The sequence below is a fragment of the Dermacentor silvarum genome, chromosome 6 (genome assembly GCF_013339745.2).
Source record: "Dermacentor silvarum isolate Dsil-2018 chromosome 6, BIME_Dsil_1.4, whole genome shotgun sequence".
NCBI classification, from domain to species: Eukaryota; Metazoa; Arthropoda; class Arachnida; order Ixodida; family Ixodidae; genus Dermacentor; species Dermacentor silvarum.
Genome location: NC_051159.1, coordinates 59,202,342 through 59,228,379, shown reverse-complemented (window position 1 = coordinate 59,228,379; position 26,038 = coordinate 59,202,342). Strand labels below are relative to the sequence as shown.

General features: G+C 43.7%; 1 protein-coding gene across 1 annotated transcript in view; it reads left to right on the top strand.

The window, feature by feature from the left end:
* Positions 1-24,129, top strand: part of LOC119456678 (roundabout homolog 1-like) — a 216,142-nt gene extending 192,013 nt beyond the window's left edge. The window contains 15 exon segments of the mRNA XM_049668845.1: positions 617-732; positions 2,339-2,510; positions 4,290-4,454; positions 4,687-4,714; positions 5,043-5,207; positions 6,109-6,271; positions 9,282-9,372; positions 9,485-9,559; positions 11,792-11,806; positions 11,809-11,987; positions 17,224-17,572; positions 18,676-18,783; positions 19,570-19,764; positions 22,195-22,302; positions 23,858-24,129. Coding sequence (XP_049524802.1) covers positions 617-732; positions 2,339-2,510; positions 4,290-4,454; positions 4,687-4,714; positions 5,043-5,207; positions 6,109-6,271; positions 9,282-9,372; positions 9,485-9,559; positions 11,792-11,806; positions 11,809-11,987; positions 17,224-17,572; positions 18,676-18,783; positions 19,570-19,764; positions 22,195-22,302; positions 23,858-23,961 — 2,033 coding nt within the window. The 3' untranslated portion in view covers positions 23,962-24,129.
* Positions 24,130-26,038: the final 1,909 nt, after the last annotated feature.

Below are 26,038 nucleotides of genomic sequence, written 5' to 3'. Positions count from 1 at the left end.
GTTTTTGGCACGTAATACTCAAGAAATAAATTATTTACTTTCAAATTTTTGATCGTAATGGTCCTTCGCAGAGGCACAAGACTGAACCAAAAATTGGCGGCTGAAGAGGGTCTGAAAAATCTAACGCAGTGATTGCCGCAATAAATTGTCGAAAGGAGATTCTCGCTAATCCCCACGCACAGGGTTCCAGCAAGTTCAGTTTTGAAAGCCCAACGTTTGTCTCTCTCACTCTCTCTTTAATTTAGAGTTGCTGTCGCCGTACTCATTACTCCCTGTATTGTTTTTCACTCCACGAAATCATATAAAACAGAGGCCTCTCTCAAACTTCCAGAACTGAAACAAATGTTCTTGGTTTATATAAAATACTACCACATTTCCTCCACCCAGCCCTTCCATATTACCCTATCGGTATCTGCAGTAGCTTAGCATCACTGCGTTATGTCCGCTAATACGATGAAGCTGCCTTGCAGTAAGAGTGAACAGCAAAACGAAGTATGACAGTTTTAAATGCATATCTATTAAGAATAGCAAAAAAAGGAAGCGATACACTTATCGATGTGTAAAATTAAATTACCCATGAACACAGGTGTTAATGTCAGGAAAACTATATCTGCAGTGCCAACAGCCCCACCCGACAGTGTGGGGGTCCATGTTCTCAACAGCACAACTGCGACTATATTCTGGTCACCTCCACCTCCTCAGCATCGCAATGGAAGACTCAGAGGATACAATGTAAGTAATGGCATCAGCTAATTTGTACTCAAACAATGATGCTCATTTGCACACTTTCATCTGTGCCAGCAAGTTGTGCTAATTTAATGATGGCGATATTAGTGCGAGTGATACAATCCATGCCTTGTACAAAAAAGGCATTTACTATTTTCAGCTACATTTTAGATAATGGTAATAAAACTAGCAAGGAGAAAGGAAACAATTTCAGTGAATGTAACTCACCAGCTGGACTGATTATTAGTAGCAGCAGCTGGTTTATGCTGGATCAGGCAACGTAAACAATACAGCTATAATGACCAATTTATTCCAGTATCGTAACACTATCGAAATTCTTTTACGACATGATTATGATAACAATAACGCGAACCACAAAAACAGCTTAATAACAACTGCAGTACTCCAGAAAAATCATACGTGCTACAGCGGAACAGTATGAACGCAATGTACTTGATGCTTGGCACACAGTATTAAATGGTATTCCGAAAAAAAGTGTTCGTTATGAGAGATGTTATAAATGAAGACCTGTAGGTTAAAGCTGACTATCCATGATTTTTTCCATTGATGCTTGCAGCAGACAGTAAGCTCCGGATTGAAGTGCTCTTCATCTCGACTCAAATGCATATGCCATTAATATATGTAGCAACCTGATCATGAGTTGAATTATTTTATCCTCGTGCCATGAAAAAGTCTGTTATTGAGAAAGCCCGAAGTTAAGAAAGAGTTAGCATCTTTTGGAGAGCAGCTTTTAGGCGCCCGTTCCTGCGTTGAGCGTCGGCTTGCCTCGGCGTCGTACCTCGTAACCGAGCGAACGAGGACAGCGAAAGATTAAAGCGAATGCGCAGCGCAGCGCAGCGGGAGATAAAAGAGCGCGCGAGGCGGAAAGTGGAGGTGGAGTTGAGGGGAAACGGCCTGCGCATGCGCCTGGCTGCCGACGACACGACAGCGTGGACGATCTCATCTGCGCTTCCGAGGGGAGGGGGGGTCTAGATTGACGTGAGGTGGAGAGGGCTACGCTCGTCCGCAGCGTCAGCTGCTGAGGTCAGTCCGTGGTACTACAGCGCTACCAGCGTGTGTGACAGGGTCACTGCTCCTGCAAGGGGTGATGGCGAGCGGCTACGAGTAAGGCGGGATCTTACGCTCCTTTGAGTGTCGTCGCCACTGACACTGGTGGCACGATTTCCCCACGATAGAGGACCGCTCTCGTCGTTGGTGGAACGAAATCGTCAAAAGATAAGCGTAGTTCAGCGCAGGAAGGGCTGTGCGACGACGATGGCTACGATATGGCGCCAGAGTAGCGCGCGTCGTCTGTACGGAAACAAAGCGCGCTATTCACAGCGTTATCTTCCCAATATAAACCGTGTACGCATATTATCATAATACATGATATTGACACGCGAAGTGAAAACGCGTATACAGCTGCGCTCAAATTTCGCATTTGGGAGCCTCCTAATCGTCGGTGAACTTTTTTTCTCTCAGTAGCACAGTTAGTTTTGTAAAGAACTAGTACGCTCTAGGAAGGCCTTATGCAGGGTAAAGGGTGAACGCACTGACCAAAGAATAGCGAGCGGATCTTGCATTACCGAAGAAATTAACGTTTTCTTTGCAGGTGTACGTGAATGGAAATGCCTCTGACCTCCGTTTCAATCAAAGCACGAAACTCCACAGCCAACAGCTTACAGTAAGCAACCTGAAGGCAGGAGCCGCATACGAAGCACACGTGGTTGCCGTGACTACTGTTGGTGGGGGACCAGCCAGCAGCCCCGTCCACTTCAAGATGGGTTAGTTGAAGTTTTAAAGCGAAAAGCTTTCAGTGTTAAAGAGCGCCTGAGGTGTGATAAAATCGCATGAATTAACAGGCACTACTTAAATAATCTCACTGCAACAAGTATACGCTTTCAAGTACATAATTTCTATATGAAAGTGAATAGCTTCATATAGAAGCGTTCGGCCATTCACTTACATTGTAAATCACCACCGATGGTTTCTGCATATTTTCTTCAATTCTTATCTGATTTTAAAACTAAAACAAATGCTAGGCTGCGTTTCAGAAGCGCCGAGTGTGATAAAATGTAGGCCAAACTGACTTTGTGTACTTTGTCTACTGCCACCATATTCCTGGGGTATGGTGTATCAACATACCCCATGTATGAAACAGGTCCTCGGTAACACTATTGCAATTGATGTGTCTTTGCCAGTATTTGCAAGCTTTGTAGAGATATTTTCACTGAGTTCTGACAAATTCGCATGGCAAAGAAGATTTCTTAATAAATGCGATGTGCTTGTGCGGTCACTCTGATATAACTTAGGAATTTATCGCCTATCTTAAGTTGTGCACTTTTATGCGATGAACATACTCTTGTAAACCTAGCTAAAATACTGCAATCAGTCACATGCATTATTTATGGCATGCAGTTGTGGCAAAAGTCATTTTCAGGAAAGCTCTGTAGAAAATAAAGCAAATTTGTGAAATACCGTCTACAAAAAAAAAGCTGTATTTTACAACAGCCTTGAAGGAACGTGCGCTGGCATCATTGCTGCCTACGTGTGTGCAATACCTAGATGTTAAAAAGCGTAATTTCCAATTTCTTTCTATCTCCAGAAATGCTGTACTTGTTTCAAGTTTCCACTTGCTTAACGCTATATACGTGGTGTCTTTTTGTTCAGGCACCGATATTTTAGTTCTGTTATTTTTAGAATACATTTTCAAGGAACTACCTTCTTTAATGCAGCCAAAATTGGAATTTGAGAACAGAAACGGTGCAGGATACTGGACAAGAAAGAGAGACACACAGCACTGACTTGCAACTGAAGATTTATTTTGCCTCGGCATATGTTTTTGCATCGAAAATAAATCTTCAGTGTAGGTCCGCACTGCTGCGACTGTTTCTTTTTTAAAGTTTTATTAGGGTGGGAGGGGGGGGGTGCTGATTCTAATATAACTACCATTAACCAACCACTCCGAAAACAAATTAACGTCAAGCACAAGAATTAAAGGTAGGGGTCGTAAAATATGCAGTATTTTGGCACGGTAGTACCTTGTCAGGATAAAAAAAAAAGAAACTACTGCTCTTAAAGGTGCTTGCAAGTGTTCCTGGAAGGCAGTAATTAAGGTGCCTTCGTGCTGAATACAAGCAGTTCCCCTCACCTAAATTTTCTGTTTTGTGAATATTGTTCTTCTCTAATTAACTTGCCAATTTGATGAAAAGTTTTTTTTGTATGTGACACCTTGCAGTATAAGCACTGTGCAAGAATTTATTTGTTACAATAGTGCAAACAATCTTCTTTCCCTTCAAGGCTTTTCGTCGAACACTTAGTGATAAAGAAAATATTTTGGAACTAAGCAGGCTCTCAAGCGACGCTTTTCTGTAAAGTACTAAAATACAGTAAAACTGCAGCATTATGTCTGTCACTGAGATCTGTAGGACTGTAATACAGATTCAAAAATGCAGCCTTTGTCATTTTAGCTTATTTTACATCTATTTGATACATATATGTAGGTTATAGTTTACAATAACATGCCCGTGGTTGGCCATCGAATTATTTTTTCTGCATTACAGAAAGCCCAACGTCCTCAACATCACTTTCTACTCCCCTGCAAAACATCGTGACCCAGTCATGGTTCATTGCACTTTTTGGATTATTGCTGCTAGCAGCGGTCACAATCTTCGTGATATTTCTAATAAGGAAACGACGACTAGAACACGCAAAGACAATTATCACAGGTAAGTATTTGAGATTGTCACAATTTTGCATATATATATATACCAACCCTTACCACTCTTAAGACTAAAATATGCGGAATGTATAACTAGACCGCCATAAATCGGATCTCGTCACCCAGTTTTATTGGTCTTTAGCTTTAAGGCAAAGTTGTCATGCTTAGCTTATTACGTTCAGCCACCCTGCTTCTATAAATAAGCAATTATATTTATAGCTTTTTTTCTTCTTTTGTAGCTCCAGCACATAAGCAAGAAGACATCAGGTGAGTAGTTTTGCTCACTTTTTATTTCGGTTGTGTTCCACACTTCGCACTTAACATTGACCAGAAACAGGGGTTCCTTCTGAGCTAGGTGGTGCATGGCTAATTGCTGCATACTCGCTAATACGACGAGGACATCATAACAGCTGTGTGTGATGTTTGTTTTGTGGTTTCCTCATCTCAGTTAAGCTATTGTTTCTGTATTGCCAAACTAAACTCTACAGCTTCGACGTAACTCAATATATCTTTGCATACTCGTAAGCAAAACAAATGACTCTACCTGGCCTGAGAATAATTCATTCTTAACTTCTCTCCCTCCCTCCAATACCAGAAATTGCTTCAATTCGTTCTCTAACCCTGGCGGCCTGAGCCCTCACGATGCCTTGTGGATTGACCATAGTGCCTGGAGAGCTTCTGACTCATCTAAGGAGCCCTTCTGTGAAACAAAGGCTGTTAACAAGATGAGCAGTGCTTCAAATGATCTTAACTATTCTAGGTGAGCAACCAGTGACCTTTACATAATTGTTTAAGTTGCTCAATAAAAATGACACATTACCTAGCTGCCAGTGCAGCAGGTTACCGTTAACTCAGAGGACAACAGCGCATGTAGCAAACCCTGCTGCTAAGCACACGCCAGGTAAAAAAGTGCCTAATAAATTAAACTGGTTTTTGTCAAAGTTACTTTGCTTTTGCTAGCTGGTAACTATTTGTGTGAACTTTTTTTCAATTTGTATGGAAGTCCAACGACGTTACTTTGAAAATTTCTTTAAGTGGATTGTGGGAAGAAGCTTCGTAATAATTATGTGAAATGCAAAAACACTGTTGTGCAAAGTTTTAGCACAGGACAAGAAGGCTCCATGGGGTCAAAACTTTCGTGAAATATTGCGTTATTGTATCCCTAATACTCAATTAATGTATCTACTTTTTGAATGCAGATCTGTATATAAAGAGCAAACCATTAAAATCTCCTTGTGTAAAATCAGAAGCTATAATGAAAGACAACACTATGCTAAGCATAACATTTGACTACTAAGCCATGACAGTTCAATTTTTTTTCAGTTCAGTTCAGTTTCAATAACAGACTGGATACTGAAAAAAGGTAATGAATAAATTGCTATTCATTCAGCAAATAGTATACTTACGTTAGCGTTCGTGCAAAACGCAAACGTTCCGTTTAAGTGATACGTCAAAATCCCCTTAAAAGGTACTCTAAATGATGAGCAGGCCAGAATTATTACACGAAAATGAAGCATTCATTTTATTTAAACTGCTTAAGCAAGGTGCAAATTTAAGTTCTTGAAATACAAAGCTAAATATGTTAGTTACAAACGTTTTTATGTAAATTCCATTTAATAAAACGTCTCTGCTTAAGGTATTTTATATTTATATGCTTACAGTGTCTACGCACCTTTAAGCTGTGGCATCGATGCCTGTGACTATGCAGAAGTGGACACTTACAACATGGCATCTTTCTACAAAAAGGACCTTCCTTCTGTCCCGGAGCCTTACGCTACTACCACGCTGATAAATACTTCATTCCAAAAGAGCTTGACCGGTTCAGTAAGTGATATATTTTCTTCCCATTGAGCAAATAGGCCGGCGGTGTCTGTAGCGGAGAAACGGCACCTAGTTTCCCATTGGCTGCGACGCCACGGCACGAGCGCACGTCGACGGAGCAGAGCGGGCGACACGGAACCCTGCTGTCCCAGTAGTACGCCAGATGTTGCGCGAGGGTGCACGCCGCACTTCACCGCGTCGGTGGCGTGCCACGTTGGCACTGTAGGCTTCTGTTGTTTGCTGGCCTGGGCAGCATGTGCCGCTGTGGTACATCACTCGCAACGCAAAACTCGAAGGACCGCTCAATGGCGTTGCAGTGGGCATTATTCTTTTCGCATTCACTACCCATAAGAAATGCTTAGGTGTCATCGGAGTTTGTTCCTTTCATACAGGTATTTCCCACTTATCTGTGGGGTTATTGCTTATGACTACTTGCTATGCTGACATAGCATCCATATACAGTCGCTTCAATACCTTAAATACCACACATTCTTTATTTACTGATATCAGCGAGAAGGAAATTTACAGAAAAAAAAATCCAGTGCCCTTCCAATATTGTGAAGGTGGAAGCCAGCGAAGCTGTGACTATGGTTAGTGTACTGTAGTGAATATTACTAAAGTGAACTTATACAGGGTGTCACAGCTATCATGCAGCCCGATTAAAAAAAAAAAGAGGAAAGACGTTACGCGAAGCAAACCTAGTGCGTATTGTTTCCAGTACAGTGGAGTAGCCGCCAGTACTTTTTTCGTTACTGATATTTAATTAGGTAATTGTAATTAATTATCTAACTCGAGAAGTACTGTCCTAATTATCAAATTGTCAATGAGAAAAGTGTAGAGCACCATGAAAAACTACCGATACAGCTTTCTGTTGCTCAATACGTGCTACATAAATGTGTTTTTCTGAGTGGGAAAAAAGCCCGCGAATACACGCAGAATTGCCGCGCGACTGGCCGCTCGAGGCACTTTGCGTTTATTCGCGGGCTTCTTTCACGCTCGGAAAAACACATTTATGTAGCACGTATTGAGCAACAGAAAGCTGTATCGGTAGTTTTTCATGGTGCTCTACACTTTTCTCATTGACAATTTGATAATTAGGACAGTACTTCTCGAGTTAGATAATTAATTACAATTACCTAATTAAATATCAGTAACGAAAAAAGTACTGGCGGCTACTCCACTGTACTGGAAACAATACGCGCGAGGTTTCCTTCGCGTAACGTCATTCCTGTTTTTTTTTTAAATCGTGCTGCATGATAGCTGGCCCACCCTGTATATTAGCATTATTGATTATACTGAGCATCTTCGGCATGTTCGTCAAAGAACAAGGGCACCAGCGTCTTGTTTTTGCCCGGCGCGATGGCCAAGTAGTGCGTTTGCTGTGCCAAGTCCACCCCATTGTCATAGACTAGCGTATGAGCCACAGCGCTCATAGCTGTGGCACACTGCACGGCATCGCCAGGATCCTGAGATCTCTTACGCTCCTGCTCTCTGCGCCTCATACCGACGTATGCAACGCGGGTATGAGACACACGTGATTTCTTTCTTACCTTCCTTCTTTCTTTCTTTCTCGAGTTACTTATTCCTTCTTTCCTTCCTTCCTTCCTTCCTTCTTCCTTCCTTCCTTCCTTCCTTCCTTCCTTCCTTCTTTCTTTCTTTCTTTCTTGTCCCTGGCTAGTACCCGCATATCCAATGCATGTATGCGGCACACGTGATTTTATTATCGTTCATCGTGACATAACTGACGAGCATGTGATGTTATTGATGTCATGACCTATAAGTGATGTTAGTCATCCGTTTTGACATCTGTGCTACGGCACAACTGGCGGGAAACCACCCCGCACTTGGAGTCAAAATTCTGATAATGATATTTTTTTTTCTACACGCAGACACGATCCTGGGGGAATTAGCCGTTAACTATACTTCGCTGTAAAAATAAAATTGGGTTGGAGTGCATAAGGTAGGCATAAGTAAACCCTGACTGGGAACTCACCCCAGTCTTTGAAGTGAAAAATGTGCAACCATAGCATTCTACCAGTGCGAACAAATGAAGAAACTTGGAGATTAAAAAAAGAAGCTCGAGAACATGGAACACGCAAAGAGCGACGGAAGGAAAAAAATGTTAGGGGCAACGTTAAAATACAGGAAGAGAGCGGAGTGAATGAAAGAGCGAACGGGGATAGCTGCTTATCTAGTTACCATGAAGAACAAAAAACAATGCGACTGGGCAGGATACGTAATGCGTAGGGCAGATAACCGATAACTATTATAGTTGCAGAATGGACGCCAAGGGAAGGGAAGTGCAGTCGAGGATCGTAGAAAATTGGGGGGGGGGGGATGAAAGTAGGAAATTTGCTGGTGCAAGTTGGAATCAGCAAGCGCAAAACATGGGTAATTAGAAATCGCTGGGAGATGCCTTCGTCTGCAGCGAACATAAAAATAGGCGGCTACTGCTGATGATCATGATCAGCGAGGAATATTTTAGATTCACTTCGCTGCATGCAATAGTTCATTGTAATTTCTGTTCACCTTCCGTCATGTGTCCAGACAATCCTGTCTTATATCCTGCATGCACATTTGCGACAATGTCCGCAATATTACATGTCCCTCGCGAGCTATAAGTGGTCATGAGATCCGAATTTCTTTGCCCCTTCAAGTATCAGATAACTGCCATAAGGTAACACACCACAGCAATGGTAACTCGGTAAAGCAGTTTTGTGCTCGCTTACAAAGTTACAGCTGATATAGGCTTATCGAACTGTTGTCTTCATGGCACCTCGTCTAACCGCATGCAAGTTTATAACACAAAGTAATGTAAAGATGTGGCGCATAAATAATATTTGTTGGACCTGCTAGTTTAGATAAATAAAATTTGCATGCCTTCCTGTAATTTCTAGTTTCAAAAGAACTCTGATCACTAACTTTAGGACCAACAAATACATACCACGGTACATTTACATTGTTTTACTCCCCGGCAGGTGCTCTCTAAAAGTGCCATTGTGTTTCCTTACAGGCTAAGGCTAGTCGCAGTGGAAGCTCAGCAGAAGAAAGGAGCCGGACATCAGACAAGGTTTTTGATCCAGAAATGAAGCGAACAAGTGAAGGTATATATTAAACAGAGTTCTGGCAATCGAAGAAGCACTTAGTGGTCACCACTGCTTATAGGGGCAGATTTAATACTTGCAAGAGCATTCTTGTTGCCATGATTCATTGCAGATGGTGTTACAGACCGGCTTTTGGAATCGGACAAGCTTGCTAGTCCCACCAGTGACTCGGGGAGTTACACAACAGGTGAGTTACTCATATGTGTCTTATTGATGTGAAAGCGTCAAATGGCCCATTTATCGAAAAAGCCGGCGTCTGTCGTCTGGACAACGGCACCTAAATTCCCCTTAGGTGCGACGCCACGTCACACGCCGAGATAGAGTGCTAGGTGTTGGGTGAGGGGCGAGGGCATCGTCGTGACGCCATTGTCACCTTCGCTCTCCATCTCGGAAGCCTGTGCTATCCGAGTATTCCTTCTCCGCGCAAGCTCTTGCCTGCGTTCTAATTGCGCCGTGATAAGCCAAATCAAAACACGCCAAGCATCTCAATGTGCTCGCTTGCCCGCGAAGAATTCATTACACGAAGGACCACTCAGCAGCATTCAATTCGCCAATAATGATGTCGCCTTCACAATATCATAAGTGATTAGGCTGTCCTTCGATTTTTTTTGTTGGAGATTAATTCAAGAGATAAACGACATTCAGAAACCACATTTTATTCAGCGAGAACCTCAAATGTTCCAAGGCAAATAACATACAGCATGGGGCATATTCGCTTCATAAATTGGTTCATTTAAGATCGACTTCAAGAAGCTATAAAATGTCGAATATTTTCCCAAACAAAAACAAGGCCAGAGATTAGCGCAGCTTTCATCAGACTCTGCAAGAAGACACATTAATGTAATAAAGTCATTCCTAAAGACACTGCTTCCGCTGCAGTTTATGCATTGCTTTGTGGAAGCAGTCGCAGTAAAGTACATTGCAGATCACCATAAATAACATCACTATATCAGCATAGCTACCACTTTTTCTCGCCTTGTTGCAATTGAAATCAGTTTAAGCATCCACTTACACCTAGCAAACTGCTAGCAAACACAGTAATAGTAATATATGGAAGCAAAAAGATGTTTTTTTTTAGATGTCTTGGTAAGTGCGTTTTGTAGGTGCCTGCATTTTCTTCCATTGTTTTATTCCTTCAAGTTGTCCTTGCAAGCACATTGTATGTACAGATAGAACAATAGCGCGTCTGTAAGAACAAAAATTAAATTTAGATTAAGTTCTGGGGTCTTACAGAACCACAACTGATTATGAGGCACGCCGTAGCGGGGGACTCCGGATTAATTTTTACTACCTGGGGTTCTTTCAAATGCCCCAAATTGCACTTGCAGGAAATGCAAGTGCCCCCATTGCATTTCGCTTCCATCGAAATGCGGCCGCAGCCGCTGGGATTTGATCCCGCGACCATCATGCTGAGCAGCGAAATACCATAGCCGCTAAGCCATGGCGCGGATAAGGCCAATAATATAAAATCTAGAATCTCAGCTCTTGCCTCCACAGCTCTACCATACTAAACACAATCTGTCAGCTAGCCCAAAGATGACTGAAGAGTAACGCTTCTATATATGATTCTGTATCAGAGAGTATCCTAGGTATCCCATATTAGCGTACGTTTTTGCAAATGATGACCTTACTGATAATAAAATGTGTGCATTCAAAATTGATGGTGCATTTGCTAGTTAGAGCTGCCAAATAAATGAGCCTCTTGATAATAAATGGATTGGTCAGCTTTCAACTAATTTACACGTAGTCGCACTGGGACAACAAAATCATCACTGATTGACTGATTCCTTCATTGATTGATTGATTGAGTGATTTTAATGTCTAAAACCAACACAGGAACTATGACACATGCCATAGTGGAAGACTCGTGTTAATCACCTCAGGTTTTTTAACACGTACTCAAACTGTAGCATATGAGCGTTATTGAAATCTGTTCCCATCATGCCACGGCGAAGACATGAACCGCCTAAGCTAGCTCAATGCGGAATCTGAACTAAACGAGTGTCAGAACGCCGTAGAAACTGAGTCACAGAGATAGGTAACTATGGTAACCACGAAATATGTAGCCATATTACGGCCCCCGCACATGTTCGACTTTGAGGACCACCTCCGATCGCAGGAACTCATGACTGATAGATGTTCTTACAAAGAATGAAAGGGCCTCTGATGTTGTATATTACACCGCTACAACTTCATACGCTCTCCCATCCATAGAGGGTATCACATTCATGACATAATTGGTACAATACCTGCTTTCCTGTTAATTCGTAACACATCTCCACAATATCAAATGACAGTGACAATCATTCGTAAATCAGTAAGCAAGGGGACCCAAGGCTGAACGCACTATTCGAGAGAATACGCTGTGTTGACTGGTAGACATACCATGACTTACTGAACATGCCTTCTGCTTTTACAGATGAGTACGGAATGCCTGTAAAAAAAGTCGCCAGAACTTTTCTCGGGGACGAGCCACCTCCAGGGGACCTTTGATGAATTGGTCTGACATCATTCCTCCGCCCCCTGAGAAGCCGCCCAGTGAAGTTGGTTCTGAATTAAATACTCCTACATCCCTCAGAAGGACATCACCTCATAATGGACAGCTCACAAAAAGCGTGAGTGCTGCTTCAATCTGAGCGTTATGTCCTCCTTCACTTGTAAAGGGATTTTTTTCTTAGCAGCGTACACCCTTTCCTGCATCCCTTTATTCATTTCACAATCATCATTTTACAGCGTAAGCTGTAATGGACTCATTCTAATAACCGTTTCGGCTCGCGTTGTTGTCCGCCGCCGCCGCCGCGTAACCGCTATCGCACGAAATGCGAAAAAAAGCACCCGGTCTCCGCCGGGATCGAACCCAGGCCCTATGCCTGGGAGTCTGATACTTTACCACTGAGCCACGCAAGCGCTTGCAATCAGTGTCAGAAAAAGGCCCTATAAACGCGCCCTATAGGCAGGCGCGCAGGCGCAGACGACCCGAGCCTCCGCCATTATGCTGGCGCGATCTAGTTAAGGCGCCTGCAAAATCCGCATGCACAGGCGCAGACGACGACATGCGATTCAGACGAGGTACGCGTTAAACGCGATCCCGATGTGAGATGTGCGCCTCGTATTCTCGGTACCTCTTCGGTACCTCTTCGATACACGTTATGGGGTCTCCTCGCTGCTGAAGAAGCGAGTCGTAGAGCTACGTGCGCGGCTACAACCAAGCATCATCGGGCTCAGCAGACTGCTGTGCAGAGAGCATTACAAACTGCAGCTTGCCGTAAACGCCGGGCGGACAGTTGAGATCACTCTCATCAAAACGAAGCGAAGAGACTTTGCCGCGAAGACCCTGTTGTGCGTGGTGCCTAAATTGCTACTCTTAAGCCGCTCCATCAGCTTACGCTGTGACTGCTGCGTGTGCCGTGCAGGCCTGTGATTTTTTTAACCACCCATCACTCTAGCTCAATATTATTTCATCCTGTAAAGCAATAATACATGTAGACAGGTTCACCAGATGAACCCTGGCCAACTAGCAAACAGCCCTGTCAAATCAAGTCCTCATAAGCACCATGCATTGATCAAATATAGTACAATTAAAAGGAGAAAAATACCACCTTGGTCAAGCTATAAATGCACTGCATATACAGGGTGTTTCAGCGAACACTTTCAAAAATTCTTAACGGTTGCCTGTGGCAGATAGGACAATTCTAGTTCATGAGTTCGTCTACTCGAAGAGGCGGATATTACTTGCACAAGAATTTGAAATGCATAATCGAATAATTAACAGATATTCACTAATTAAGTTTTTATCTAATTACCTGATGGCCCATATTGCATTTTACAAATTGTAGCCGTGGAGTTCGCAAGGCGGATCCACTTGGAACGAATTCTCGAGATGACACCAGTTTCGAGATAAGAATTCCCGAACTTTGCGGAGAAATGCATTGGCGTTCCAGTGAGGTTCTTAACAAAACGTCGCTTTATGCATTGAAGTACAAAATTAACTGGAACGCCAATGCATTTCTCCGCAAAGTTCGCGAATTAATATCTCGAAACTGGTGTCATCCTGGCAATTATTTCCAAGTGGACAAGGTTGGGGAACTCTACGGCTGCAATTTGTAAATTGCAATATGGGCCATCAGGTAATCAGTTTAAAACTTAATTGCTAATTTTTGTTGATTATTCGATTATGCATTTCATTTTTTTGTACAAGTAATGTCCGCATCTCTCATTACCAGCTCATTAACTAGAATTGGGCTATCTGCCACAGGCACCCTTAAATAAATTTTGAAAGTGTTCGCTGAAACACCCTGTATATTAAATGACGTGTTTCCAGAGATATCTGAATTTGTTATAAACACTGAAAATAACTGCCAACCAATATAGTCATAATAATTTATCATAAGACTGACTACTGCTGAGTTGTGATAGCAATAGCTTTTAGGTCTTTTGCTATTGGTCACATAGAAATGCGATTGTGCAAAAAAGAATATGATACAAATATGTGCCGAATGAAGATTTTCTAAAAAGAAAATGCACTGAATGCTTTAAAGTGCCCCAAGAACCATAATAAGTGAATGAAGAATTTCTCCTTCAATTGGTTAAGCTTGCAGATTCACAAGTGAAAGCAAGCTTAGATCTTTTCAGAGATAGTTTAACTGGTTGCTCTGATTAAAAAAGGAAAAGCGCGTCCAATTGTAAAAACTTTTCATAGAGCCGAGTAACATTTTGTAATGAATTACCCTGTCCTTTATACAGATTAAGTGCCTCCGTAGCTAGCTACATCTTTTATAGGGTGCCTTCGCTATCAAACGATTGACCGTCTCAGGCACACACTATAGCAAACATTTTACAATTAGAATTATGTTGCAATTTCTTGCTGTCAAATATTTTTTTTGCGGGCCGGATAACTTATAGCCTGTAGAGTTAAATTTTATGTACAAATACACATTGGTAAAGGTAGCTAGCTTTCAAAGAATAAAATTAGCAGTCTGTGCTCAATCCCGACTTCTTATGTTTCCCCACATTTGTCCACTAGCATATCAGTGCATCAAGTTGAATGTTTTGCTCTTGGCAAAAGTAATGCGCTCAGGTGGTCGCCCTGCAATCTGTCCCTGTCTCATTCGCGCTCTTTTAAAGCGAAAGCTCTACTACGCCATGTTTCGCAAGGTTATTCATCGCTTCGCATTGACCTTGAGCCACCGGTGTGCAAGTGTGGCAGGTGTGACGACACGAGGTTCCGTATAGATTCTAAGGGCGATAAAATCGTCGCCGCACGCCGTATGCGCAAGTGAAAGCGCGCGGGGGACGCGCGCTATCACGGAGAGCCAACGCACGGCGAAAAGCAAACGCGACCGTCGCGCGAAAGCCCCTGGGGCTATGGGAGGGAAGGAGGCGGGGCGACGCTGTGCTAGGGAACCAAATGCGTATCTTGCAACCGAGCGCAAGGGGAACTGGCAACGCAATCTCCCACGCAAAAGCAAAAAAGCGGTAGGCAGCGCGGAAGGGAGGGGGGGGGGGGCAGCTTCTACTCTGCCAACAAATACGCTTGCACTGGCTGTGGTGACGGTCGCCCGCACCGTCTCTTATCTCCACACGGCTCTGACCTTTGTATGCACTGTGCAATCGCCGCTCAGTTTCCGTTGAAGCGATAGACCGCACGATTCTTCGCCCGCTGCAGCTCCAGCGCCAGCGTTTTGACAGTCGTTGTCTGCGGTCATTCAGTGTGATCTATTCATGTTTACTTGTGCGCGATGACACCACGCTTGTCAATTCAGTTAGAAAGCGAATGTGTCCAAGTTTATGCAGCCGATGAAACTACTATCCCTACTCCGAATAGCTCTCTACCAATTTGCTATCGCAATTGATGCTTCGCCTGTCGGGAGAAACTGCGACTTTTTTAATTCAAGCAAACCACATAAACTGCTCTTCTTCACTGTTGCAGGACAATTACAATTGTAGTGCATATTTGTTTGCACACTTAGGTTATATTCCAGCACAAGCTCTGTTTTCCCTTGAAAGCTTTATTTTTGTTTAATAAATACAACGGAGATTGACATCTGGAAATCATCAGGAAGATATGGTCTGCCCCGCCCGGCCCGCCACCCCTTCACTTTAGGCCCGAGCCCGGCTCGAACCCGGCCCGATAGCAAAAAAGGTCATCGAGCGGCATTAAAGAAATAAAGAAGAGAATGGAAGTAACTTATTCTTAAGGCATAAATACAAGTCATATGCAATTATGAACACCATTTGAGCGGTTTGAACGTAAATACCAGCGCGCGAAGTAGTACGAATGAACTTGCCGAGCAGTATTGCCAGTAGTTTCCAACGGCGCGACCATGATGCGGCCCAATCCACTTCTATTGCAGCGCCGCCACAGTATTTTTCCACGTCGGGCGCCTCATTGCAACGCATTCGCCGCTCCAGCCGCTCGTCCCACTCAACCGTATTCTAGTAGACTCTAGCCGAAGCGCAGCCACGACCGGTCGTGAGCGCAGCGCATGGATGGAGTAAACGGAGAAAGAAAGCTTCTCGTTCGTCCAAGGTGCAGCGTAATGCGGTGCTGCTAGGCGGCCGGTTGAGAACATGCGTGCAATCATGCATGGACGCAGTGCCATATTTCAGCCGCGTGACGAATTAACTTATCTTACCAGTCATCATTTTACCAATTCCCTTTTGAAGAATCAGCAAGTCGTGAACGCGCTTACACTGCGCTGAAAGCAATAATTACATTGATTTAGGTAAGGAAACAATGGCATACTTTGGTTTGAGGCGATTTCGGTCTTTCTGGACTTTTACATTCTGGTGAAATAGCGCAAAATACAACAGAATAAGAAAAGGGAAGTACACAGGAGTAGCACTCCTAGCTTTCAGCTGCGCCGAGGCAACAAGTTTTTCAGAGTCGAGACGCGCGAGGATACCTCACTGCATGTTACATGCACACCACCAGAAAGTCCTAGCCCGGCCCGGGCCTGCGTCAAAATACACGAGCCCGGCCCGGGCCCGCGTCAGAAAGCACATGCCGTGCCCGAGCCCGGCCCGAGCCCGTGAAAAAACTGCCCTACCCAGCCCGGCCCACGGGCCGGGCCTCGGGCTTTCGGGTAAGGCCGAGCCCGTGCAGGGCTCTATATCAAGGTGCAAAACTACAAATAGTATAGACTAGTATGCCTTCTGCAGCAGGCTCACTTTGATGCATTTCATCCATTGCACTATTCAACTTTCCGCTCTGCTATGCATTCCTTACCCGGCATCTTTCCCAAAATCATGGAAAAGTTTAGGTGTCTACTGGGAAGTGAGAAAGTCATGATGCCTTTTCTTTGATACAAGCTACTACTACTACAATAAACTGCAACGTGTTCATATTGGTTCTACTTCTTGCAAGCAACCAAGAACAACTAGACAAATACCAAGCGCTACTGAATTCTACTTATGTATTCTTTTTCACATCATAATGTAAGCAATACATATTGTTCACCAGTTTTGTGAATACCCTAGTATTTTCAGAATACCAGCCTTCTCAACCAATTGATGTAGCTTTTTCACCTAAACAATACACAGGAATAAGTTCAGTGCTTCTCATGGTAGACCGGCTCATGTAAACTTCAGCACAGCGAGAAATTGGGCTAGATGGGGTTTGTTCATCCTGTAATTGGCTGAAGACAACGACCATCAAAGGATACACCAGAAAACAACAATGGAGAGAACCATGTGCGCTCTGTCGTCCTTGTCCGGAGAGTCCTTTTGTGGTTGCTAGCTGTACTCAGCGCATCGCTACAAGATGATGGAAACTTCTTAGTTTAGGTATTTACTGATCAATTTCATACAGGGCATTTATATGCAACACAACTCATTTATCTATCTTTCTAGATCCAGCCAAGTGCAGCCCAGCCACCCCACAACATGAGAGAGGCGCAGTGCCTCCCGCGACTCCCAGCGCCTTCATCTAAGGGTTCCTTAGACCAATCCAGCAACAGCCTAGGGAGCATCTATGAAAATTCCTACGAGGGAGGCCCTCCATTCCTGCCCAGGGCAGGAAAATCCCTTTTGAAGCTTTTACAACCGCAGCACATACAGCAGCAGCAATATCAACAACATATATTTAGCAACCCTTTTAGGAATCAAGGTGTGCAGTCATCACTGCCATCGCTCGTCAGCGAGCCCACATCCGTAAACCCTGCCCTGGAGCTATCAGGTCCACGGCTAGCCACTCTTCAAGGTCAGAACTGTGGTTCATTGTTCCTTGAAGATGTCTTTTTAGAGTGTTGCAGCAGTGTATGCATCAAAGCAAGATCAATAGTCATCATCTAACACAAAAAATAAAACAAATGAGCTTGATCGTTCTAATAATTTTCTAATACTTATTTTCCGAGACAGCACGAGTACAAGTTCATGTGCCCGGCTTCAAGAAACCTTGGAGTGAAAAGCAGCAATATTTCAAATATCAATTATCCTGCAATTGCTGCATGTATGAAATACCAACGCTTCCAAAAATATATGCAGGAAAACACGTAAATTTGCATAAACGCGGTTTTATCTAAGTAGTATTGAGATTATTATTACATTCGGGAGTAAGGTTGAATTAGGCAGTCGTGAGAAGTCCCTTTCTATTGTTTGCCAGTTTTTAGACATTTACCATAAACATTGCAAATATTTTGTTATCACCCATCACCGAGACAATAAGTTTATTATGTCCAATGACAAATCAACCAACATGCAAACACCTGCAGAAACGTTCACGTAATGACGCCTAGATTCGCTCTACGTAAGCATATTATAGCTTTGCTATACCTAAGGTATGATGCGTGCACTGAAATTTTAGAACAGGAAAACGTACAGTGATTTTCTTTCTATAAGTTCACTTTTAACTGAATGGAGGTTCATACTCTAGGGCACTTTGGCACAGCAAGAATATACAGGTAGTCAGATGTAAATGTTGCTAGCTTGATGAGCTATTCCATGCAACTCCTATTGCAGTTGAAAATATCTGCAGGAAAAACTGGTCCAGCTACTAACCGTGTTTTCTGTCATGCTGTGCATTGTTATTTTGAACTTAATAAACGTTTAACCTCCTTTTAAGCACTTCAACTATGTTATATTATCGCCTAAAGAATTTTTCTATTGCATTTAGCATGAAGAATTTTTATATTGAAAATTAAAAAAAAAACTACATTCAACATCAAACTAATGAGGTATGAAGCGCTGCAGCTGCCGCAGATCGCCTGTTCTTGTTGCAGTTTAACTAATATTAAAGCAGAGAAACTTCAGACACCAAACATGATAGAAGCCTACCACCTCTGACTTGGAGCACTGTTTTTCCAGGCCACATCTACAAGCCAATAGTGGCAGAGTCTGAAGTGGAGGATATGTCACAACCTCAGTCATTGGAGTCCAGCGTTGTGGGGGACCCAGATTATGCACCGAGCCACAGTAAGTGACGCAGTTCTGGAGTACTTTTTGCACTAAGAAGAGCCGTTGTAGGTTTCCTACAGAAAACCTGAACGCGTCCTGTATGGGGCGTGTTTGCAGCCTCGTTCATCCATCGCGCTTCCCATGGCACACGTTGTGCCATTAAGCGGCGCCACGAAGAAGTCGCGTGACACCTCTGTGAAATGTATTGTGACTAGATTGTTTGGATATATATGTCGCGGATTCGATTCGGCCCGGCACCAGAGAAATTTGATATTATTTTGTCATTTTAGAGCGCCCCATACATAAAAGAATTAACAAAGAGGTTCGTTGAAGAGCGACACATTCGCTGTGGCACATGCCCAGGGGGCCAAGTTGGTGTCAAAGAGGTTCATTGAGGACAGTGCATACCCAGTACCCAGCGCCTACCCATTGTCCAAGCGACGAAGAGTGGCGTGAAATAAGTTCACTTAAAAGGAGCACGTGTTCACTAAGGCGTACCCAGAGACCCAAGCTGGTCCGACGATTGGTTTCGAGCCCTGTTCCTTAAGCACCGTTGCCCGATGCTATAACCACTATATATATATAAATGGTCACCTAATTTACCTGGAAGTCGGTTAGATAGATACATGGGTAGACAGATTAGGTGCGTAGATGCTCACCGAAAATTGCGTGAGACTCCCAAAGTCTGCTAATAACAGCACTCACAAACAGCATGCATGGTATTTCTTTACATTGGTGCACAAAAGAACAACCTTCAAAGCTCCCAGCAGGACGTTTTCCACACTATGTCCTGTCTCTACGCAGCACCTTCTTGGGCCAGCACAGCAGAGCAGAGCAACAGCTCTTGTACAAGTGGCTGCTCCAGCGGGGCAAGTTCCTACGCCGACTCTGTCTACAGTGAAGGGGACTTTGCAAGCGCAGTAATGCAGGCAGCGCAGAATGCTGGATTCCAGGTCAATGGCTCGGTCATCTCTACAGCACCTCCAACCGCAGCGCAAGGTCAGTTGTTTCATACATTTGAAGAGGACGACACGAGGCAAAATTTCTTGTATGCCTACAACAGTTGGTTTGCGCACTGCTAATCTGCAACCGATAAGAAGAGACCAAGTACGCTTGAGATCTTGGCTTTATTGAGTGATTGGTTGACGAGGTTTAAAATATTGCTATATACAAAAAATAGGTTAAGTAGTGTTAGTACCTTGTCCTGAAACAATAGCAAAAAAATCATTCTTACTCTGAGAGGAGACTTAACCAGCCAGAAATGACGCCAATATTAGACACGGGACAACACCTCGTTATAAAGTTCCCGCAGGCGCTCACCACGGCTTCATGAGTTTTGGAAAGATCCGCTCAGTACCAGCGAATTTTCCATAGGCGCTCGTTCTTGCGTTGAGCGTCGGCGTGCCTCGTCCTCCCTCGGCGTTATCTGGTGAACGCGGAGTGCAGCGGTAAAAGAAAGAAGGTGATAGCGAAGAGAGAACGAGGAGGAAAGCAGAGGAAGCGGAGGAAGCCACCTTGAAGCACCACCAGATAGCGCTCAAGTCCGGGCATTTGCGGCGGTGGCGCGCCGGCCGCCCCGGGGAAAAAAAATCAGCGCAGCTTCACTGACTTTTGACGTCGCGAAGACCGATGAAACAGCAGAGCTGGTGGCTTCAATTTGGCTTTTACTTGCCGATGCGTCTCTTCGTGCCGTTGCCGCGACGCCGCCTCCCTCACTGGAAACTCATGGTCTTCGGATCTTCGCCGTCGCTTAGCCTCGGCTTCCCTTGCTCGGAACTCTGGGTCAGCCCGTCGCCGTAGGGCCCATGCTCGAGCAGCTTCCCGCCGTCTTTCCTGCCGCGCAGCTCCTTCTTCCGGAGACAGTTGCTTCTTCATCCTCGCCATACTCGTCGCCGAACGTCGGAATGCTCTGCACCGACAGTGCACGCTTTTAGACTGCTCGGTAGACCTCTCCCCCCCCCCCCCCCCGCCGGCTATCTCTCCCCGGAAAGCATCGCACCGCTGCTACACCACCGTTTCTCTCTCTCCTTGGCTCCGCCCACCTTTCGCTCGGCGCGAGCTCTCTCTCGCTCATCCTAGCCACTCTCCGACCGCCTGTGGCTATCGTGCGCTTCGCAAAACTGATCAACGCGCGGCACGGTTCAACCTCGGCCTTAAACAGCTCGGCTGTTAAAAAAGAAACAGAAAGCTCGCCTTCGTGCACAACCTTCGACGGAAGCGTTTCTCGGTAATGATTATGGTTGTACAAGCTGCAGTTGCCGGGAGGCGGCAACTGTGCGGCCGGTCTAGCTTATATAGCACCGCGCGTGGCAGCTCTGCCAGTTGTTGCGGTGATCGGTGTGATGCCTCAATTTATTGCGAAATGAAAACACGTATAGAGCTGCGCTCAAAGTTTGCATTGGGGAGTATCGCAATCATAGATAGATTTCCTTTATCGGCAAAGCGGGACTACATGGTATTCTGAAGGAACTCAGATTGAAGGGAGTAAATCTCAAAAACTTTCACTGCAGCCCACAGGCCCAAATATCTGAAAGTTAATTGAAATGTATGACGTCACACCAAAGTACAGAGTTTTGGTGCTGGGTTTCGATGCTAAATTAAACAAATGAACATTCGGCCTTGAGTCTTTCTTCTAACAAAATTAACAAAATAGACATTCGAAAAGCCGCCTTACCAGATTAAACGTAATTATCCCTTCTGATTTGTGTCCCATTGTTGCCCTAAAAAAACACCGGCAGTGTCAGAGATGGCCATATTAGAGGGCTCTAAATTATCCTCTTCAGGCGAGGTGTGCACCACTTTGCACGCCATGATTGAGCGCGAACTGCTCAACGTAATATTTACAGCACGCTGTTTGCATATTGAAACATTTTTTCTTGCAACGGTGCTGCAAGTTTGTGTAACACGTGCAAAGTGTTTTCGTAGCATGAGTCGGAAAGTAGACGACTGGATTTTAGCTCCCATTGTCAGTATGCTTTCATGTAGCGGGTTCACTTCTTCCAGTGTTTTTCACAATGTAATGAGGCACAATCTTGAACTGGCTGGATAGGTGTTTTTTAAGTATCCTAAACAAGGAATAGCTGATATTCTGATAGATCCCATTCACGCAGAGAGTTCCTATCTATGGCATCCATTCACATTTTGTGCACTTGATAAAACTTAGTGAAGAATTGGAAACTACTAATCCATTCTGCAGTTGCACACAGCTTTCTATGACTCTGAAGATAAAAAATCTACGCTGAAAATTTTTAATCGAGAAACTATTTAATGCCTGAAGGGAACTTATAGGGTTTCTTAGCATGCACCCAAAGCACTGTGAACACACTAGTCAAGCTTCTAATTCTATGTCAGAACCAGTGGAATGATAGGCTAGAAACGCCGTCATTGCTGTCCGCAAACGTGAGTCAACTATATATTGCTTCCTTCAAGGTGACAAAATTACTGCTCCGGAATGGCAGCTTGATCAGCGAAGTGATGAGGTCACAAACACATGGAGGCATGGAAGCAAAATGTTAAGCCAGCATCCCAAAAATAATGGTAAGTACGAATACTATATGCGACCACAATGGAAAAGAAAATACATCACAGAGTAAGCAGCTGAAAGCACTGCTTGAACTATCCTGTGCTGCAGGTTTTGTCATCGCTGCATACGGTGCTGTTAATTTGCAGGAACATATTCCCTGCATAAATTGCTGTCCTTAAACTTATCGTATGAAAGCACCTTAGGAAGCAAATGCTTGCACCAAGTCAATATAGCTAATCTAAGCAAAGCAAGAAGAAAGCAGCACAGAATGACTTGTTAATGTTTGTGAAATCGAGAACAAGAGATTGCCCACTAAAAAATACTTCGGAGCACAGTTGATCAGAATTGAGGTAACAGTGCAATAGTTTGAAGTAATGCATTAGAAAATATACAGGGTATAATCATTTTGAAGTTTTATGGACTTTTTTTCGAGGTAGCCTGTAGCAGCTAACAATTATAGTCCTTGAGCTGCATTATTTATCGACGCGAACATTTCTTACACGAGAAATCGAAACAGGTATTAAACTAATCACCAGAATTCCACTACTTATCTTTTGAATTAATTACTTTAAGGCCCATATTGCAATTTATGATTCGTAGCCCTTGAGTTTGCAAGGCGTATTCACTTCGAACTAATTCCCAGAATGACGCCAGTTTGGACATATGGGCCACCAAACTTGCCGTAAGAATACTCTGTTGTTCCACCTACTTCCTTAAAAAAAGACGCTCATTGAGGCACTAAAGCACAAAAGTAACTGGAACGCCCATGTATTTCGTTCTAAACTTTAGGAAATAATATCTGCAAACTTGTGTCATTCTGGAAAATAATTTCACGGGGATACGTCTTGCAAGTGCACCCGCTAGAATTTGTAAATTGCAATATATGCCATAATGAAATTAAGAAGTGAATTAGTGAATTTTTTGATTAGTTGAATATGTGTTTCGATTTCACGTGCTAAAAACGCCCGGCTCCTCAAGTAATCGAGCTCATGAACAAGAATTAGGCTTCTCCAACAAGCGATATTTTTAAAAATTACATAGAACTTAGTAATCATGACCCTGTATATGGGGTCCAATTGTCTTGAGCATGAGAAGCAGGCACTACGTTTAGAGCTATTGCCAAGATTTGAAAACGTATCATAGTTAATACAGCGCCAATAACAGCGTAATTATCGCTGGAGCATTTTTAAATAATTTTCAGAATTTTAACTCTAAGACCATTTGGTACATTTTTCCCACATATATTCGATCTATATTCCTCTGCCAATCGAGATGATTTATGCAATGAAAGTAGGGTAACCCACATAGGGGAACCAGACGTAGACCCCATCTCGTGAAAGGTCAGAAATTTCAAATGAAAACATCGCCGAGCAAATTATACAACAGGATTGTAATGCAAGAACAGGTCATCCGAGGAGATGCCACTAGTTTGTTGAATGTTCCAACTATATCAAATATAGCTCTTTCTGATTTGCCAGATAAATACCTTGCTCTTAGCTGTATTGGGTATTTGCAGCTAAGACAAGTGATAATTGGGCCTGTGTTGAGCATGCAGCGCATTCATTTTAGGGACCTTGTATGAGCAGCAAAGCTTCCCAATATATGACAACCCACCTGACATTGCGATGCCTCCAAGCATATCAGGGAAGCGGAGCTGGAAAATAGCCAGTTGACAAGATGTCACTCCCCAACCTCGCCACTCAAACAACGTGCCGGTAGGCTTTTCTGGCAATGAAAAGGCTAGCAGCGACTCCGGGCAAGACATAAGGTAAGTGACGCGGTTATGCTTATTTTCATAATCGCAGCAGCAATAAATGGTTAGACGCATCAAAGTTGCTGCTTATCAGACAGGCTCACACTGTGCAAAAGAAGTCTACTCTTCATGCATATAAACAAGTGTTGCGCCTCAAAACTTCATAGTAAGTATTGAAACTGGTATTGAAACAAAGGCTGGTATACATGCAAGGCCATTGATGTGAAGTCATGCCAAACACCCGTAACCTTAAACCAATGCCTCTGTAGAGGTAGAATAAACTGGGAGATAGAGTACGAACGTAGTAATTTGGCCAGAAATCTAAATTAAGGGTTTTTTTTTTTACGTGAACTTGAGTACTCTATGTATAGAACCAACGTCCTGCTCCTTAGATGGCCCCTTTTCAAGGTTCTTGTTACGTGTGTAATACATACACCTATGCGATGAATGGACAGTTCATAAAGTAATGGTAAATTTGAGAAAAGCAAAACATGCCATCTCAGCATCGATTGCGATAGCAAATTATTCGACAACTATACGATGTAAGGATGGTAGTTTTATCGGCCGTATGAACTAGTAAACATTCGCTTACGAACTAAATGAAAAAGCATGGTGTCACGCCCGCACAGGCAAATATGAATGCATATCACTCGATGTCTGCGGACCCTTGCTGTCAAAACGCCGGCGTGAGGAAGAGTGGCTGCAGAAACGAGCGAATTGACCTTCGTGTTGCTTTTCGCTTCAACACGAACTAAGCGGCATGAACACAGCGCACACGAAGCTATCAGCCCTCGGCGTGCCTACACTCTGTACCCACCGTGCTGATCGTTTTCAAATAGGGCACGAGTGGCCGCGCTCAGCCGCTCCATATGCAGCAGCTGCCGGCATAGAACGCCTCCTCCCCCTCGGAGCCTTTCGCGCGATGGAAGACCGCGCACTTTCTCCTCGCCTCATTCCCTTGCACACGTGAGATCCAGCCGCCATATTCTGCTCACCCACGCAAGCTTTCAGTCGCACTCACATAATGCGGCGCGTGACCACGATGTTATCCTACTTCGACGTTATACGGAACATCACGGCGACGCAGACGACGAATTGTGGAAATCATAGTAATGGTAGCGTTATCTGTCACTGCTGAGGTGAAAAGTACCTTTCACCGCAGCAATGCAAAATCGAAATAGTGATTGCTTGGAGCGAAAGCTACATTTTTTTGCGGAATCGGCAAGGAGGCCCCTTTAGATTTATTGCTGACAAAACAGGCATATAATGCACACAAATGTGATGTGCCTAACGTCACTCACAGCCTGTGCGTCGCTTCGAGAAGCTGAATCTCATCGGTGATCAACGACACATCAAATGCGTCAATGCAATAAGAAAATGAAGTAGTTATAGCAAGACGGTAGATGCTTGGGCTAGTCGGTACATACTCGATAGGGAAACAGCGCAAAGAAACACGACAAGACAAGAAGGGAGACACACACCAGCGCTGACTGACGATTTGAATTCTTTATCCAGAAAGGAACACATATATACCAAAAGAAAAAGAAAAAAAGAAAGAAAAGAAGGGGTAGATCACTGCGCATGGGCAAAAAAGTAGACACCGATTAGATTTGGATTTCCCAAATCCAAATCCATCCATCGTGTGTGTCTCCCTTCTTGTCGTGTGTTTTTTTTTTTTGCGCTGTTTCCCTATCGAAGTACTTATAGCACTATTCATTTTGAAAACTTGGTCACATAAGTCATATTAGCCTTTCCTTGGTTATTTCTTATAATTATTTCATTTTCAGGGGACCTTTGAATCATGGGTCAACATGAAAGTGGACGATATTCAAGCAGTTTCTCATTTGCTCTCAATCTGACAATGACAGCTCAACGAGGGCACTGCGCCTGAATTGCCGAGTGTGATCCTGCCACATACGGATGCAAAGACGAAAACGCCAGAGGAAATAACTGTTTCAACTTTGACGTGACTTGCTGACCAAGTGACTTCCCTTCTA